Genomic DNA, 19,255 nt, shown 5'->3' on the forward strand with positions numbered 1-19,255 from the left:
CGTTCAGTACAACCAATTAGAAACGGCAACGTGGGCCCAGGCCAAAAGACCTTTTGAAGTACAAGTAAGGGGGCTTCGTCCTCCCAAAAACCCTACATAAACCCCAAGCAGTGAAGAACGGTTCTCTTTTGCGGGAGAAATCAGTCGCCCCAAATTCCGTCGACCGGAGCTATCATTCGTCTGCCGGAGGGAGTCGCACGGGCGGGGTGAAGAGATGGACCATATCGCCGGAGCGGAAGAGCAGATCGTGTCGGACAGGCTCAGGAGGAAGCTCAGCGAAGTAAATGCGGCAGCCCAGGTCCATCTATCTGGGGTTCAGGACCATGTCAACTTCACCCTTCAGGTCAGCTCTTCCTCTGTTTCTGAGCTCATCTTTGAGTGATGAAATGTCAATTGCGTGAACTTCTTGATTTAGGAATGGCAGAGTGGGTGCTTGATGGAAAGGCGGTGTCGGAAGCAATTGGGTTTCTGAATTTCGCGGAGGGTTGTATCTCTTGCATTGGAAGCATAGCTGAAGCAAATGTATGAGCATAGTCAATGGTTCGGGATTCAGATTAATTTCCTTTAGGGATCAACTGTGGCGTGTTGTGTGTAATACTGGGTTCCGGCTCTTATATCGGCCGGCAAAATGTCAAATAGAAGTCGATTACAGCATTAGACCAGCATGTTCTATTCTATCGAACCTGTCTAACGTAGTGGACACGGTAATGTTTAGCTCCTAATTCTCCTCGTGGATTTTGTGAACCGGAGATGGCATGAAAGTGAGCTCATTTTTTCGTGATGAGAAAGATGCATATGTCATCTACCTTCGCTTGAGCTCCTGACGGGCTCTCACTTATAGTAGGCTGATTTTGTTTGTTAGAATCTCTTTATATGTATAGGTAGTGCTAACTGCATAACCAGTAAGTTTTTGCTTTTATTTGGATTATTTGGTTGATCCTCTTTATCGGGTGAGTGCAGCAAGCTTATTTTAAGTGCGCGTACGAGTGCTTTGACAGGAGGAGGAGGCAGGATGAAATAAGTAGCTGCGTCGAGCACTGCAGTGTTCCTGTTGTCAGTGCTCAGCAACATGTTGAGAACGAGATGGCGAAATTTCAAGTGAGTTGCTCTCCCTAAGATAACATTTACAAACATTGCACGTTCTTGAGTTATCCAAAGTCTTCATCAGCATTCGGCTTTGTTTGTTGTTGCTTAGTTTTCTCTAATTTATTCGGCTGACTGTGAGGCATGATATTTATCCCGCTCAAAATTCTATGAAAACAAAAATAAGATTGCAAAAGTTTCTGAATATCTGGAAAATGCTTATGAAATTTTTTGTTTGTTCGTTTCACCTCGGAATCTTGACCATCGTATTCAAGCTTCTTAATTCGCGAGCTCTTATAGTTTGTGGCAATTCATTGAAGGCTGCAATGTTAAAATTCCTGAACCAAGACATCCATGGGGCAGGATGGAATATAAGGATTCCTTTCAGTTAAAAAGATCAATAATCTAGTTATTCACAATGTAGTAATTACCATTTGCATGAGTTCCGTGAGCTGTTATTCAGTCTGTCCCTATTTTTGTGATAGGGTAAATGCTAATCCACGTTTTCTTTTATTAACACTTGCCTGATTTCCATGTTGTCGTATTTGTTATCTTGCTGAGAAGAAACATATTTTGCTGTATTTATGGGTTCCTTGATAGCTTATGACATTGTTCAAGACAAGCCTGCATGTGCATAAGCTGAGCTGTGTCTTTGACGTTATAATTTTGTGACACTAAAATTAGCTTTTCTCTGTTAAGCGCAGCAGAAGCATCACCAAGTAAAATTTACATTCAAACTACCTTGTTAAGTGAATCTATTCTCCGTCGCTGAGTGTAAAATTTTAGGTTGTACTTGGCTTGGTACTTCTGATAAGTTGTATGACCTTATGAGTTAAAATGCTTTTACTGTGATTCTACTTCAGGTCTGGTCTTTTTATGATTAATCTACAGTGAGACCTCTACTCTAAGCATGTAAAGGAACATTGCTTTAAGTCTGTGTCCTTGTGGTTGCAGGAAAGACTGAACAGGTCCTTAATGGTCTGCCAAGACAAATTTGAGGCAGCTAAGCTACAACAGATTAGGCCCAACGCCATGAAAGATTTAGAGTCATGTGTCGAGCAGTCGATTGATGATACCATCAAGACACTCCCACATCTTGTGAACAAACTCAAGTCCTCACTTGCCATTAGTGATTGAATTTGAGGGTAGTTTCCACAATTTGAGAACCAATGCAGCGCAGAAATGGTTTTACTGTTCCTTCTACCCGTCCTAGATTGATGTTTCGGGGACAGGTTTGAGAAATGTTTTGGGATGTGGAGAGCTTAGAGGATTACACCAATTACATGTTCTTTCACAAGTATTTTGATTGACTACTATTGTTGTTCCGACCAAGTACCACTGGCACCAGTGTTGTTCATGAGCTTGTTGGCTATTCAAGCCAATTTTGTTCAATCTCAAATTGGTGATCGCAAGGATTCCTTGCCACATATTTTTGGACAAAGCTGGGGCTGGGAACGAAGAATCAACAGATCTTCATTCACCACGTTTCTCTATGAAAGGTTAGGGATGTACGATGGAACATTATTTGTTCCTCTTGCTCTTGAATTGTCCTACAAATCTACAAAGAAACATCCCAAACAGTTGAGAGTAACTCATTGAGCTTGGATACCTCGACTGTCTAAATGTATTCAAAAGAGATGAACCACAGAAGGATCTAAAAGACAATTCTAACCAAAGGGGAAGACCACTCTTCCTCGCATTGTATGTTCATGAGAAGTTGTAAAGTTCAGGATATATCTTTATCCATATGAACAAACCAAATAGCACCTAACAATGGAAGAACCGAGCTATTTCACCGCGAAAAGAGAAAACAGAAACCATCGCACTGAACACCAAAGAAAAGCAGTGCAGCCATTTTCAGTTGCCGTGCATCAAGCCTTTGAAGGTAGAGCTTCCTCAGCCTCTTGCTTCCTTCTTTGGCCTTCAAACTTATCAATAGCGACCTGAAGTTCATCGGTACCGCCAACAGCTCTCATTGTATAGAAATAGACCCCAAACACAAACCCCGTCAAGCCCCCAGCCACGATCAGGTTCTTTGTCTTGGGAGCAAGACTGTTAAACCCACTCATCTTTGCGCTGCACATCAATCAAGAGACATTACAATCCTGTAAAATAGAGGCATATTCATTTCAATATATCATGGGACAAAACAAAAGCTGTGCATAGAACTTTCAGCCTGAAAAGATTTTATTCCCTTTTCAATAACTACCAGAAAGCTATGGCCTAAACCTCTGAGGGAGCTTTTAGTGATTCAGTGAACAATGGGGTATTTAACCCTTGTAGTAAGCAATATATATTGTCACATATCGTGCAAATCATGTTAATCGAGAGTTCCCTAAAATATATATCCTTCCACACACGAACCTTTTTGACTTTTAGGCCCTCACTTCCACTTGTTTCGGACCCTGTTCAGGAACCAACAAACCAAGACCGTCCTTTCTATGAGCATCCAGGTAAGGTTTCTGCTTCTTCTGGTACAAGGAATTAGAGGTTAAGACCCGAACCTCAGAGTTTTTGGTGATCTCCAACACCTCAGGCAACCCGTTAGTACATCCTTTGGACATCCCAACATCAATCCTTATGGCCCTATTATTGCAGGCGCCGTTAATTCCAGCTTCCTGAATAGTGTGCCCCATTATCATTCTTTTTGCCCCCGGAATTGTTGCTAAAGTATGTTCAAGAGCAGAACAATCACAGTTCTTTGCAACCTCATCCGAGAACTTTCTCAACCAAACTAAAGAATTTCTACCCCTAACATAGCTCGGAGAAAATCTCCCCTTGAGCCCATTAATCCAATCCCTCACTTCTTCATTAATCCTCTCCAAACCATAATTCACATGTTCAGCCAAAAGGCCCCCATGGACAAACACCGATTCACCAACAACCAACACAGTCAGATTCGGCGATAAGAATCGACTAGCTATAGGACCATTGGGCTTCAAAGCAGCAATTCTAGCCCTAAAACCATCTACAAATTCCTCCTTAATACCAGGAAAAACTGCAGGAATTCCACTGAATGGATCCTTTGGCTTCTCTAGTTCTTTACACAGGCCCTTCATCTGATTCCCAATGGTAAACCAGTCCGCCCAATTCCTAAATTCTTCTAACCCCTTCTTAGTTACAAACCTAAAATCACCTTCCACATTCATAATCTCATGGTTTCCGTTCATTGTGATCAACTTTCCCCCGGATTTTGCCGCCTCCTGCTTTAGTTTTTCAAGAAAATAGAGAATCTTTAATTCCTCCGGCCCACGATCGAGCACATCACCAATTTGGACGACAGTGGTTGAACCGCCAATCCAATTTCCATTACCATCAATAAGACCAGCCAGTGTGAAGGCCTCCCGGGACTTTTGAAGGTCCCCATGTAGATCACCAATAGCAATCAGACGGTCGGGAACAGGATGATGTGTTTGCAACGATGAGGTTGATGATGGTGAGTTAGGGCTAGCAGTCAAAGGGGGCAAGAAGAGACCACTCACGGAGTAGTCGACAAATGTGTCCACAAAGGAAGCAAGGACGTTAGGAACTTGCCCACAAACTGATTCTTTTGTCTCTGTCATCTCTCTCTTCCCCTTTTTTTTCCAGAAGAAATGGCTTTCAATTATCAAAAATTATAAATCCCTAGCGATGCCTTCAAGTTTTAAAGTCTACTTGAAGATCCAAAGAATTAAAACACAATATCTAAAGTTGACCACCTATCTTAACCGTCCCTATCATCCACAAACGTCTAACATGCTACACCAAAATTATCCAAGACGACATTAGATTCAGCTTCTCTTCTTCCATAAGAGAGGCACGTTTATCAGAACCATCAGCTCTCCTCCTAAAAAGGTCCAGCTAATGAGCAAAAAGTGTCCAAATTATAAGCACCACTTCTCCTCCAAAGCCATGTTAGCTGCTCAGAAAAATAAAAACACCAAAAAGATAAGCCCCCAATATAACTTCACGTTTCCATTTTCAAGATTCAGCAACAGCAAGTCTTATGAAGAGTCAGGTGCAGTTATCTATGAACAGCAACAGCAAGTATTCTCTCCATTTTTGCTCAAAAGGGGTTCTAACCTAAACTTAAATTGATAACCCAGTTACAAAATTTGGCCACGTTTCCTAGCATCACAGATTCTTGCTTCGAGACCTCACTATTCTGTGAAGTTCAATTATTACTGGAAAAGAGAAATATAATATAAACAGATAGAAACCACAGTACTTTTTTTTTTTATTTCATTAAATTTCTTCCACTTTAAACTCTTTCCAATTTACACAAATGAATATCCGGACCGACCGCGAGCTCCAGACCTGTGCCTGCCCAACGCAGAGTGGTTCAAGCAGGCGAATTTTCGAGCATCTAAGCTATTGGGATGGCCAAAATTTACATCTTCACATTCTCTACTCTCTATTCTACCAGAATATTTCTCATAATATCAAAAGAATATGAAATCAAGATCGACAACTCTCAGTGCATCATCTATCATAGTTGGCCTGAAATCGGAACGAAACTCACGAGCACAGACCCCTTCGAGGAGCTTTCGCGATTTTGACTTCCGAAGAACCAAATTTATTAATCTATCTCACTTCTAATGACTGTCGAAGCAGATGAATTGTTCTCAATTTCTATGCACTTGAGATGAAATGGATGACCGAATTGTTAATCGGATGACCCAAATCACGACAGCAAGAGTTTGAGAGAGTGTCTAACCTTGATCGTGGAGCTTCAGGGCCGGCCGGCGGTCGGTGACGTCAAGAAGAGAGAGAGACTCGGGGACGGTGTTCACGGCAGAATAGTCGGAGGTGAGACGGACGATCCGCCAGCGCGGGTGATAGCGAGCGGCGGGAGTCAGTTGACGTTTCAAGAGGGGTTAGGGCACACCTGAGTAGAAGAAGCGAATACGGATCCCGAAATAGAAGGAGAAATAGAAAATAATGGCGGTTTTCCACCACATATCCATAGTTTTACATTTCTTTCAAATCTACCGTATACTTTTAAAAATTATCTAAAATATCATATAGTTTATATTTATTTTCAAATATATCCCACCGTTATATTTTTCATTAATGAAACGTAAGTAAACTCTAAGGCTACGTTTGGTTCGCTAGATATGAATAGATAGGGAATATAATAGATATGGAGTAGAATAGGTAAGGAATATAATAAAAATTCTGATAAAATTTTTTTGTTTGGTTGGAGGAAATAACAAAACTGGGAGTTATAATTCTGATATTTGGTTGTGTTGAATAAGGAATGGGAAAGAACGGGAATATGGTAAAAAGACAGAAATGTCTTTCATGCTAAATTTAATGGGTTTTATAAGATAAATAGATAATCTTAATGATAATTTTAATAATTAATAAAAAATAAATATTTTAAATAATTTTAAAGTAAATAATTTTAATTTTTAATTAAATTATTAAAAATTAAGTTTATTAATAAAATTATATATAAAAAATTAAAAAATATTTGAAAATTAATGATTTTAATTGACTTACTAAAAATAGTTTTATCTAATAAAAGTAATTATTTTAATAATTTAATAAGCATAATTATCTATTTGTATAATTAACAAAAAAAATAAACATTTTAAATAATTTAAAATTAAATAATATTTAAAAATTAATTATTTTAATAATTAAATAATATTTAAAAAATTAAATAATATTTGAAAATTAATTATTTTAATTGAGTTACTAAAAATTAATTATTTTAATTAATAAAAAATATTTCAATTATGAAATAATTTTTAAAAAAATATTTCAATTATGAAATAATTTTTAAAAAAATAATTATTTTAATTAAATTACTAAAATTTGTTTTCATAATAAAATTAATTATCTATTAATTTAATAAGCATAAATATAGAAAGAATTAAAATAAATTTTATTAAATTAATAAAAATATTGATGATTATTAAATAAAATATAATAAATTAATTTTTTAAAATTAAATTACTGAAAATTATGCTTATTAATAAAATTAATTATTTTAATTAATTTAAGCATAATTATCAGAGCTGTGATAGATTAGAACGATAGCATGGATTGAAATTAACTTAAAATGATGAGGGCATTTTAGTCTTTTCATCATCTATTACGGATGCGCCTTGCCTAAGGCGAATCTTCACGTGAGGCTGCCTCAATCCGGATGAAAGCCAAATTTTTTGGCCCATCCGGAATAAGTTCTTCTCAAATCCTACGAACCAAACGTCGGATTACCTATTCCGTGCGGAATAGGTAATCCGTTCCTGATCAAATCCGCCGAGCCAAACATGCCCTAAATCTATCCCATGATTTTAATTTTTTTTCAAATCTATCCCATGATTTTAGTTTTTTCTCAAATTTATCTCATGGTTTTAAATTTTTTCTCAAATGTATCTCGGGTAAAAAGATCACAGTGGTAAGACCGTTAAATGTGAAACCACGGAATATGGGTAAAAATCTCAAAATAATAAACAAACTAATTTTAAAAAGGTAAATAATGTTATGTACCCAAAAATTTTATATGTTATTTTATTTTTATCATAACATTGATTTTTTTAATCATAACATTAATAGTTTGTTTTCAAATTTATCCATCGTAAAAGTTCCATCCATTTTTTACAAAAATGCTGACATTGCCTATTAATTGCTTGACGATTGACGTGGAGAGTGTATAGGTCCCCATATAGGGAAAAATTACATAATATATCCCAAATTTTTTGTTATTTCTCAGTTTTATCCTAATCTTTTGATATTTTCTCAATTTTATCCCAATATTTTGATAGTTTTTCAGTTTTATCCTAATCTTTTACTATTTTCTCAATATTATCCCAATAGGTTGGGATGAATTTGAGAAATTATGAAAAGATTGGGATAAAATTGAGAAAAAATCAAAAGGTCAGGATAAAATTAAAAAAAATATTTAAAAGTTGGGATATATAATGTTATTTTTCCCTTGTATTGGGATCCACACACTCTCCACGTCAGCATCGTCAAGCAATTAACGCGTCACATCAGCATTTTCATTAAAAATGGACAAGAATGTTTACGGTGGAATAGATTTGACACCAAACCATTAACGTTAGGATACCTTACAAAAAAATCGATATTTGGATAAAACTAAAACAACATGTAAAGGTTGTGATATATGGTGCAATTTTCCCTTTTAAAATTGGTTTCATGTGTATCTTGTGAAGTGCAAATCAATTAATTTAGGAAAGACTATTGATTTGGCAACATGAGTTTACTACGGACGTTAATTTCATACAAATAGAAAATTTACCATCAAAACAATTCATGAAGTTCAATTCCATCTATCAAAATAGCCCGACATCAAATCTCTGTGATGTTTATCCTATGTGCCCTACCACGTGTCTTAACGGAGTCAAGTAAATTAATAGAAAAAATCCGATCCACTAAAACGACGTAGTTTTAGATGTAATTTTCAAAAAAAACAAATTAATTTACAAAAATAAAAATGAGGGAACTCCGATGGCGGCTACCCCACCGGCAACCTCTCCCAAGGCGAGGTTAATATTGATGTGATGAAATATTAATTTTTATTTTATAAAATTCAGGATTATCAAATAATATATATACATATAATAAAATCTTCTCATCTATTTCAAATACACTATTTTGTATAATTATAAAAATTAAAGAAATCAAGAAATCTAATTTTATGATGAGATACCTTTAAAAATATTTTTATTAAAGATAATTCCCAAATCAAATAAAAATAAAAACCTAGAAAATTCCTTTCATAAATTATATACTAAGATATACTTATTAAATTTCATTCAGAAATCGAGCGTCATAAGGCCATCTGTTAATATATTTAGACTATGTATGAATGTATACTTATTTTGACGTTAATATTTATGTGATGAAATATTACTTTTTATTTTAAAGAGTTCAAGATTATTAAATAATATCCATACATAAATAAAATCTTCTCATTTATTTCAAAAGAATTATGTTATATAATATAAAAATTAAAGAAATTAAGAAATCTAATTTTATGACAAGATAACTATAAAAAAATATTTATAATTTCGAAAATAAAATTATGATAACCTAGAAAATTTCATTCAGAAAATTCCTATCGCCATCAATTGGAAATCACCATAATATCTAAAAGATTTTACGATGTTTTCGGTCTTTTTAAATGGAATATTATAACCGAAAATAATTCCAAAACATTTTTTTACTAATTTGATAATAAAAGCTAATGTTAAATTTTAAAAATTTTAAAAATCGAGAAAATTCCATTCAAAAAATTTATATTGCCTTCAATTTGATATCGCCATGGTATCCAGAGATTTTATGATATTTTCAGTCTTTTTTAAATGGAATATTATAATAAAAAATAATTTCGGATGTTTTTTGCTAATTTTATAATAAAAGATAATTTAGAATTTTAAAAACTCAAAAAACCAAGAAAATTCCATTTAGAAAAAGAGCGTTCTGAGGCCATCTAGCTGGACTCACCTCGTACATTACTTATATATATATATATATATATTATTTATCTCTCCATCTAATATATACAATAATTTTTTTAAAAAATATTTACCTAGTAGTTATCCCATTTAGCGGTATTATCAAAACCGGACCGAATGATGAACCGAAAGGGGTATGGGTTCATAGGTTTATGTGTTCAACCGATGGTTCGATGGATCAAACCGTACGTTTAATTAAAATAAAATAAATATTCATAATATTAAAAAAATTATGATAATTAAGATAGAAGTATGATGATTTCAAAAAATATATAATAATAGTGTAAGAAAATATCTATATTTAATATTTCTTACTCCAAAATAAATATTAGATTTTAATATGTACTTAAAAGTAGAGTTTAAAGAACAAGAAAATAATGGTGGTTTGGTTGGTAGTATGCTTGTATAGGAAGCAATAGGTCACGAGTTTAAATCCTTACACAACCAAGCAATTTTTACACTAAATAAAAACCGATAAAATCGGTCGGTTTAATGGGTCCAACGGTTTAAATATGCAATTTGGATTTTCAAGCAAACCGAACCGGACATGGTGCCGGTTCTCGGTCTGACCGGTCAAACCGATCAGTCCGATCCGGTTCTGATAACAATGCCATTTAGTGAAAGGTGTGAAAACATCATCCTTCTAAAATTGGAATTGTAAACAAATATATATATTATATAAAAAAATTATTGTATATTTTTAAGAAATGATTAATTAATTAATTGTTGCATTAGGCATATTCAATGTAAATGGTTGATAATGTATTAATTAATTAGGTTGCAATGCATGAGAAGCTCCCATTTCGCTTAATGTACATACATGGCAGATTATGGTGATTGATCCGACAACTATATATTATATATAGATAGATAGATACTACTCATCATCAAAATGGTGAGGTCACCAGCTCCAAGAAGACCAAGAATGAAGCACCAGAAAAGAAAAGGGGGCAAAAAACAAAAAAAAATTAACACGGACGTGTGACGACTTTTTCAGTCAATTCATCATATCTTGTTCTAATTAGCATTGTTATCAGAACCGGACCGGGCCGGCCGGTTCGACCGGTCGGACCGGTAACCGGCACCATGTTCGGTCCGGTTCGCTTGAAAACTGAAATGGCAATTTTGAACCGTCGGACCCATTGAACCGATCAATTTTAAGCAAAATTCCATTAAACCGGCCGATTCTATGGGTTTTTATGGATTTCCTATTTAATGTAAAAATTGGTTGGTTGTGCAAGAATTTGAACTCATGACCTCTTGCTTCTCATATTAACATACTACCAACCAAGCCATCACCACTTTTTTGTTCTTTTAACTCTACTTTTAAGTACTTATTAAAATAAAATATTTATTTTGAAATAAGAAATATTAAATATAGATACTTTCTTATACTGTTGTTATATTTCTTTAAAATCATCATACTTTTATCTTAATTATCATAATTTTTTTAATAATATGAATATTTATTTTATTTTAAATAAACGTGCGGTCCGACCCATCGAATCCCCGGTTGGACCCATAAACTCATGACCCCGTACCCCTTCCGGTTCATCATCCGGTCTGGTTCTGATAACACTGCTAATTAGTCTTCCCTATCCTGGACGAACTTTTTCCACGCTTCCGTAATTTCCCTCGTCTTCTCCATCTCGGTCTTATTGACTGCGCCATTCCTCCCGCTCATCGTGGCCTTGACCTTGGCCGGCAGGGTGTCGAGTTCATGGATCACCTTGGTGATGTTGATCACAAGGCGCTCAGTGAGGGTCCTAGAGAAGTCTTCCCTAATCACGACGCGGAGCACGGTGATGTGCTGTACTGTGCTGTGCATCTGCAGGCATGGTGTAGGCTGGCACGATCCAACCAAACGGCCTCAGCCTCTAGGAGATCTCAAACTCATCACGGCGGCTGTTGTCCTTGAGGGAGAAGGCCACCAGCGGGACCCCATCGTCCTTCGACACGATGTCTTGAAATACCCAGTCTTCTCCAGGCCTTCCTTCAGCACCATTGCATTCTCGCGACAGTTCTCCATCACATTGCGGTAGCCCTAGCATTCGTAATTTGGCAATCAAGTGGTCATGCTTAAGATTTCGCATAAAAAAATCCAATGCCATGTAAGGACAAGCACATATGGCTTGACCCGCAAGACAGGGAGAACAAATGGAGAATGAATTGGATTTTTCTTTTTTCCCTTTTTCTGGGTTAGACTGAAATAGCGGGTTTATTGAAAAAAAATAGGAAGAAATTCAACAAGAGATTTAAGGAGATTAAAAAAAATGGAGGAATCAGAATCGTATAGCTTAGAAGGTCATGAATAACTCTATGACCCAGAGGAAGTTCTTGCACACTTACTTCATGTCCCAAGCGAATCAGTTGATAATACTGTGCGATCACTTGACTCGAACCTATAATATTTAGCATCATTAGGGAAGTTAATTAAGAGAAGGCAAATATCAAGATACTCATCTAAAACGTTTAACAGTGAATTTTAATTTTGTTAGAGCAGGAAGATTTGGTAACCGTTCGAGACATTGAGAGTGAAGGTGGGTTGATCGTCTCCAAGATAGTTGATGTGGAAGATGAGTTCCTCAGGGAGGTTCTCTTTGCTCCTCCAGATAACCCACCCAACGCCAGCATAAACGGGGCCATAATTGAGCCCACTGACGTTGATGCTCTTCACCGGGGGAAGCCGGAAATCCCACTCCAGCTCGGGGTAAAGAAAAGTCGGTATAAATCTGCCACTGGCAGCATCGACATGGATCGGAGTGTCCCGCCTATATATGGAAGGGAAAAAGATATTTATTGTTTCCAATTATCTCGGTGAGAGTCATCATACCCAGTTTCCTTGTTCTTCTCAAGCCAGAGATCATTCAGGAGCTTCACGTCCTCGAATTCACCGTTGAGTGTTGGGCCACGAATTGCAGCCATGCAGATGTTGTTCTCGTCCACGAGTTCAACAGCTTTGACAGGATCCATCACGTAGTAGCCTTCCCTCAGCTTCACTTCCTTCAGTTCTACATCGAAGTACCTCGCAAACTTTTCCCGGCATACCTACAATACAAACAAGGGCAGAGATAACATCGTCCTTTAAATCTATTTACAACTTGTAGTCCAATCAAGTTGGCCTTCCATGATCCGCATGCTCATGTGAGGCTCCTCGTAAGACATAGCAGAATACAACAACTTTCGACCTAACCTCAGTTCAGCTCCAAAACTGACGGTGCGTTTGGTTTCAGAGTTAAAGTAACTTTAATTTTGATTGTGGAAAAAAACAAAAGATTGTATAGTGTGTTGAGTTAAAGTTAAAATTAAAATTTTTAATTTGAGAAATATGTATTTTTATTGTGTAGTGTGTTGAGTTGAAATTAAAGTTAAAATTTTTGTGATTTTAACTGCGAAATCAAACGGATGATGAATGTCACCATAGTCCAAATCAAGGTCAAAGTCAATTTCTTGTCGATCAAGTGAAGGACTAAAGACAGCCATTTTTTCTCCTTCTACGCAAGAAATCTCATCTGCAAGACTGCAACCCAAAAAGAAAGGAAAAAAAAAAAGAAGCACGAAATCCATTTTTTACCTAAACCTAGGCCACTTTCTTCTCTTAACAGGAGGTCCATATATATACATCAGTAGTTTACATGTCCTCTATAAACACGTAAGAATCACCCCAGGCCGTTTTTCCTTTCCAATTTTTTTCATTTTTCTGAAGTCTATTACATTTAATGCAGTGTTGCATGGTTTGTCGGAATTTTCTTCCTAAAATCCAGTGGGACCATGTTGTATTTTGCCAGCTTAGCTATTCCCCACGGTCATACTCATACATATTATATATACACACGCATACATAATTAAGAAAATGTACATTACTGGAATAAATAATTAGTAAATAATAGTACCTGAACGTTGGCCCCACTGACAATGTTGGGCTTATCATAACGCTTCCGTTCAGCTTTCCCCTTGTCCTCCTGAATGCAAGGCCTGCTAGCATTATCGCCTCAGACGATCCCACTGCTCCAACACCCACCGCAGCCTCCGAATCCCCAAGTGGTACGTTGAACAGATACCCGAAGGACAGAACAGAGAACATGTGGGGAAGCCGGTCATGGGCTGGGTCAGCGTTTAAGCAAGCGTTCTCGTGACAATTAATAGGCACGTAGTTGGACTTGTGGAATCTAAAGGTCAAAGCAAAAAGCAAATTAATAAACACATTACCACCTTCGTGGTAGCCAGCCCATCACACAAAGTCGGGTGCCGGTTTGTTTGTCGAAGAGCGGGTCTCCGGCCGCCTTTTCCGGCTTAATCTTACCGTGGAACAACCTTCCTTCTAACCTCCTCAGCGTCAAGTTCGCAAAAAGAGTTCACAGGAGTTACAACCTTCCTCCGAGCGATTGGCCCCCCTCCCCTGAATCTTAGCCCGGTCGTGCCTTTTCGGTGTCTTGAGCTTCTCAAACGTTTCGTTTAAAATACAACCACATAAATTAAAATGAGCCCTCTCCGTTGTTATTCTTCCCCATCTGCCTTTCTTGTTCTGCAGTTCATTCCGAAACTTATGCCTACGAACTGCACGAAAAAATGCCTAGCACGTTACTTTGCTACTGGCCCTGCCCGATCAACAGTGATCGACTAATCTCTGTTTATTTATTTCCGATCATTTGGGTTAGATTTCCTTGAAGAGGAAAATGCATATTTAAGGTTTCAATTGTTCTTTCCTTTGATTGTGATTTATTTTGATTTTGTCCTTGCGTGGATCACGTGATCGATCTACTGTCATTCAGGAATTTCCGCATCAGTAACATAATTTCAAGTCATGTTGATTTAGCAACTGTTGACTTAATATTTTAGGACAAATTCGATTTCGTACCTAGCTGTAGAGGAATATGAGATACGAGAATATGATACATAAATTTTTGCGTATTATTATTATATTAACTAGTCATAGTCTAGTTGTTCCTCTTCCGCTATTTCCTTGGCAAGCATGAGAGGAATGAGACGTACAAGCTTTTTTTTATTTCCCCTACAGCTTGGCACTAATAACTGGTTTGGAACCTGCAAAGAATTGCCCGGTCGGTAGATTTTCCGGAGGGAGCAAGGCCAACCAAACCCCGACCTGGGCGGCCTCATCCGCCGTTCGGGAGCCCTTCCCGCGAGTCATAGATGTTTGCGTGAAACCCGGGCAGAAGCAATTTACACTTATGCCTTTCTGCTGTAACCGTTTAGCTAAAATCTTGGAGTACGCATTCAGTGCCACCTTCGAGACCGCGTAGTCCGTCCACACTTCTGGCCACCCTGCCTCCTTCCACGTCCCGCTCCTCACATTCTCGAGAAACTTGCCAACAACGGCATCTATTTGGTCGATCGTCAGATCCTCACTTTGCAGCATTTCCCTTACACCGGGATTTTTAACCTTCTGCAACATTGTAAACGAATGGAAATATCATGAAATCCTGTGAGCACATATGACTAACGAGTATAGTTGTCAGCTAATAAACTGATCAAATCAAATTTTGATGGGGCTAGCTCTGACAAATAATTAGGCTCGTCCTACTAAACATTCAAGCCAGCTAGCCAACGATGACATCGGCCCGGAGCATTGCATTCTTTTAATTTCTCTCCGTCGTGCATTTGCACTTGACGATAAACCCGTAGTCATCACGTCTACTTGTATCGATTGGAGAGTTGAAGCGAAGGTAGATTTTGGGGTATAAATCGATGATACTTAAATGTGGATTAAACAAGCCTTACGTTGAATGAGCCGAGCCTTGAGCTGATGTTAAGTATACGACTCGTCGAAGTGGAGCAACGGAAAAGGGGCACGAGGGCCTCGGTGAGCAATTTGGTTCCGTAAAAGTTGGTCTTGACCACCATCTCTGCATGCTCCACTGAGTTCTCGTCAACATCATTAAACGACACTGCCGCATTATTCACCTGTTCAATTGCACGAAATCAATTTAGAAAATTTAATTCCAAAAAGCTTATTGTATCATACAGCTTATTGCATCACATACCTTCTTCAATTACGAATGGTTGAACAAAGAAAAAAATATCCATAAGAATAGGCATTTTATGAATTGATCTCTCATTGTAATCCATTCCATAGCATTGGGATCCGACAAATGTGATTTGACGACTTCAATCATCTCGTTTTACTATGTCGTTAAATATGTTAAATATCTCCCCTAACATTGATACTAGCAATTATATCCCTATAAATAAGGCCTAATTATATTCGGTTGAAGAAAACTACTTAAATTTCTTTTTTGTATTTCTAATAGCGTTGCGGTACGTCACCTTCTCGTGCATGCCCCTGTTCATTAAAATTGTATTTTAACACATGGTGTCTCACATGCATATCTTCTGCATTAATTTCCTCCTCAAATAGGCATTTACCAGATCCAAAAACATATACATAAAGAGAGGAAGTTTAATTAAATGGTATACGATTGATAACTATAGATTTCATATATTCGATTTTCGTGGTGGAACTATCCTATTTTTTATTTGGTTTTCTATTGTCTTCAACTATAGTAACCGGAAAAAAAAGTATATAATTATATTTAAGCATAATATATATCTAGTGCAATATATATATTTTTGTTAAATGGCCAAAACGGTGACGGATTTATCAGTAAACGTTGACTCGATTTCTGCAGAGATTAAAATAGAGAGCTTGAGAATGCAATTTTTCTGGATCACCAAAAGAATACAGATAAAAAAAAATATTGAAGAGGGGCTTTCGATTTAACTTGTTTATATTAATGTAGTTTAGTTGGTCTCACTAGCCAGCTCAAACAGTAACAGCCATAGCTATTAGGACTCATCGTACCCCTTTATTTTCCTTCCTCAATCCTTTATTGGGTGTATGGACTGTTATTGAAAAAATTATTTATCATATATATTTAGTCAATATGAACATTTTTTTTTCCTGATTATTGAGTAATTTCGTGCTCACCATAATTTACTCATCGGAATGAAGATCTCTCGGTCGCTCTCCCTATACGTATAAGCTTAGTGCCACCAAAGCGATCCTTCAAAAGAGAACTTTTTGACTTGACTCGTTTTCTATGATGAAAATGAAGGTAAGCGGATTTACACCCTAAAAAAAAAATGAAGGTCACCGGCTACCCAGAATATCATAAGTTCCTCGCATTTTCTCTCGATTGCCCTTTTTTTTTTTTCCCTGGTAGGTCCCATGGACTTTCTTAATAGAAAATTACGAAACAAAATATAAATAAATAATGTAACTAAGTCACCAGGTGTCACCACACCACAACAAATTCCAAGTTGTTTATATAATAAAATAATTTATATTAATTTTCTACATGCAACTAGTGAGGCGTGGTTTATATAATAATTATGTGATAACTTCATGATGTGTGAAATGGCTGATTTGAGTGTTATCTTTCACATCTCCAGTCATTCATGGAATAGAAAAAAATTTAAAGGGGAAATGAAGAGGTGGAGAAATTAAAGTCATTCTTTCAGGAGGGTACGTAGGATGCCAAGTACTTACAAGAATGTTCAAACCTGCAAAATTCTCTCGAAACCATGAGACGAAGGCTTCAATGGAAGCCGCGTCTGACACATCAAGACGTGAGAATTGAACGTTGAGACCCTGGGATCTTAGCGTCTCGGATGCCTTGAACCCTCTCTCGCTGTCCCGAGCTGTGAGAATCACGGTCAGCCCTAACTCAGCGAGTCTCTTTACTATCGCGTATCCTATTCCTCTGTTTGCTCCGGTCACTATTGCTACCGTGTCCTTTGACCACCACCTGCAGTTATCGAAACATGTGATATATCGAACTGGAATGTAATAATCCAACCAAAGTAGCAAAATTTGCTGGTTTTTTCACATTTGACTCTTAAAGGCGCAAAACGTGAATACTATTTGACATGGGAGGCTCCAGCGTAAATTACTACAAAAAAACTGCAAGATTTTAGTCCACTATGGTAATTGTTCATGCAGAACATTAGTAAGGCATAAATACTACCAAATTTTTTTTTTCATTTCCCCTTTTCCCCGTTGCAAGAAAGTTCATGACCTGAGTAAGGGATATCAGGAGAAAAAAAAAAGCACGAGAAGTCGAACTAAATATGAATCGAACGCAGAACTTCTTGCTGTTTTAGGTATAGAGACAGTACAAGTGCCACTACGAAATGAGAATGGAGGGAGAGAGGGGACATGCCTTGAACTATTAACCAAGGTTGAAGGAGGAAAAGGCTCGAGTTCTTTAGGCTCCATTATTGTGAGGAGAGTTTGGTGGTTCAGTGATGGAAATAATGAAGAGAGAAGAGGCATGAAACCCTCTTTTATATATACGAAGACGAAGCTGCCAAATAAAATATATACATAGGATATAAATACAATAAAAGTCCTATAAATTTTGTTTTTTTCGAATTTTATTTCTCTTAGTTCCATTTGGATTTTTCAATCCTATAACATTTTCTCAGTCATACACGTTTTGTGTTATCCTTAACCGGCCATTACAGAATTGCTGACGTGGATCTCACATCGTCAAATTTGTCTTAACTAGCCGTTAATTGTCCAAATGATAATTTTATAATGTGAAAATTAAAAGAAATGAAAAATAAATAAAGGAGATCCTAGCCTCTTGTTGATCAGGGAGGTAGACTCGCTGATGATCCCCCCAAAATGAGGCCTTCAAAAAAATGGCAATCTCACCGAGTGGGGACCCTCGATCTGGTCCCACCGTTCTTTCTCTGTTTTGAGAGAGTGAGCGGGAGAGGGTAGGACCAGATCGAGGGGTCCGACCACCCTTTCCTCCCAAATGATGAGGTCGCCTGAGGCGTCAAAGAGAGTGAGCAGAGGGGTTGAGAGTAGGGGGCTCTCCCTTCCAGCCAACCCTCCCTCACCAAACGTCGCCATAGGGAATGGGGCTAGAAGGGGAGACCGCCAATATGGTCCCACCCTCTCTCTCTCTCTCTCTCTGTTGAGTGCCCAAAGTGTTCCCGCTTTCTCTTGATTTTTTTTTAAAATTTTTAAATTTGCTAATGTTTTTTATTTTTAGCCATTAAAAAATTGTCCCGTGGACGATCAACAGCCAATTAAGAAAAAATTTACACCATGAAATTCTCATCAGCGGTTTCATAATAATTGGTTATGGATATGACCAAAAATGTCTAATGTAGCAAACATTAATCCGTGAATAGGCATATTTTCATTATAAAGTGCTTCTACAATGCATTGAAATTTGCCAACTGATACAATAGTTTGACTTTTCTTTGCTGAGGATACCACAATTTGCTAACTATATCTCATATCATGCTTTATTAATAAATGATTAGCCAAAGAGAATATAATATAAATCAATAATAAATAAAGGGCAAATGCTTATTAGGGGGCATTATTTTTTTCCCTTTCGGTAATGAATAAGATAAGGGGTTTATTTCATTATCAAGGTAACGTGCTATCACTATTAAGTAATCGCAGGGGATTTCGCATAATTTATATATTGCGTTGTGAAATAGGATAAAGCGCAATGACGTACGTTTTCGCCTGATAACTAAGATTCAGATGTCATAGATTCAATACTCATTATGAGATTATCAATGTTCCTCTATTATTTATTAAGATTTTTATTTTATTATATTAGTCTGATGGTCCTATCTCATAAGTATATATTTATATATATACAGCTATAGGGTAGGGAATCCGGATCCACTTAATACTCTTCTTTGACCAGAGC

General features: G+C 37.0%; 4 protein-coding genes and 1 pseudogene across 5 annotated transcripts; 1 reads left to right on the forward strand and 4 right to left on the reverse strand.

Annotated features, from left to right (window-relative positions):
* The first annotated feature begins 59 nt into the window (after positions 1-59).
* LOC116194615 (protein FAM136A-like) lies at positions 60-2,475 on the forward strand. The gene is made up of 3 exons (XM_031523465.1): positions 60-343; positions 961-1,098; positions 2,038-2,475. The coding sequence occupies exons 1-3, from the start codon at positions 215-217 to the stop codon at positions 2,218-2,220; spliced, it is 450 nt and encodes a 149-aa protein (XP_031379325.1). The 5' UTR covers positions 60-214; the 3' UTR covers positions 2,221-2,475.
* Positions 2,476-2,664: 189 nt separating this feature from the next.
* LOC116194616 lies at positions 2,665-3,159 on the reverse strand. Its single transcript, XM_031523466.1, has one exon. The coding sequence runs from the start codon at positions 3,150-3,152 to the stop codon at positions 2,955-2,957; it is 198 nt and encodes a 65-aa protein (XP_031379326.1). The 5' UTR covers positions 3,153-3,159; the 3' UTR covers positions 2,665-2,954.
* Positions 2,949-6,002, reverse strand: LOC116194614 (shewanella-like protein phosphatase 2). Of its 2 annotated transcripts, none has more exons than XM_031523462.1 (3): positions 5,780-6,002; positions 3,448-4,981; positions 2,949-3,159 (listed from the first exon to the last, which is right to left on the reverse strand). In XM_031523462.1, exon 2 carries the CDS (start codon positions 4,644-4,646, stop codon positions 3,459-3,461), a length of 1,188 nt encoding a protein of 395 aa, XP_031379322.1. In that variant the 5' UTR covers positions 4,647-4,981; positions 5,780-6,002; the 3' UTR covers positions 2,949-3,159; positions 3,448-3,458. The 2 variants fall into 2 exon arrangements, with proteins under 2 accessions (XP_031379322.1, XP_031379323.1); XM_031523463.1 differs by having other exon boundaries at positions 3,047-3,188.
* Positions 6,003-11,139: 5,137 nt separating this feature from the next.
* LOC116193830 lies at positions 11,140-13,638 on the reverse strand (annotated as a pseudogene).
* An 806-nt stretch (positions 13,639-14,444) lies between these two features.
* Positions 14,445-17,802, reverse strand: LOC116195172 ((+)-neomenthol dehydrogenase). The gene is made up of 4 exons (XM_031524157.1): positions 17,735-17,802; positions 17,062-17,320; positions 15,294-15,476; positions 14,445-14,958 (listed from the first exon to the last, which is right to left on the reverse strand). The coding sequence occupies exons 1-4, from the start codon at positions 17,788-17,790 to the stop codon at positions 14,566-14,568; spliced, it is 891 nt and encodes a 296-aa protein (XP_031380017.1). The 5' UTR covers positions 17,791-17,802; the 3' UTR covers positions 14,445-14,565.
* Positions 17,803-19,255: the final 1,453 nt, after the last annotated feature.

Source organism: Punica granatum, chromosome 2, assembly GCF_007655135.1.
Source record: "Punica granatum isolate Tunisia-2019 chromosome 2, ASM765513v2, whole genome shotgun sequence".
Lineage (NCBI taxonomy): Eukaryota > Viridiplantae > Streptophyta > Magnoliopsida > Myrtales > Lythraceae > Punica > Punica granatum.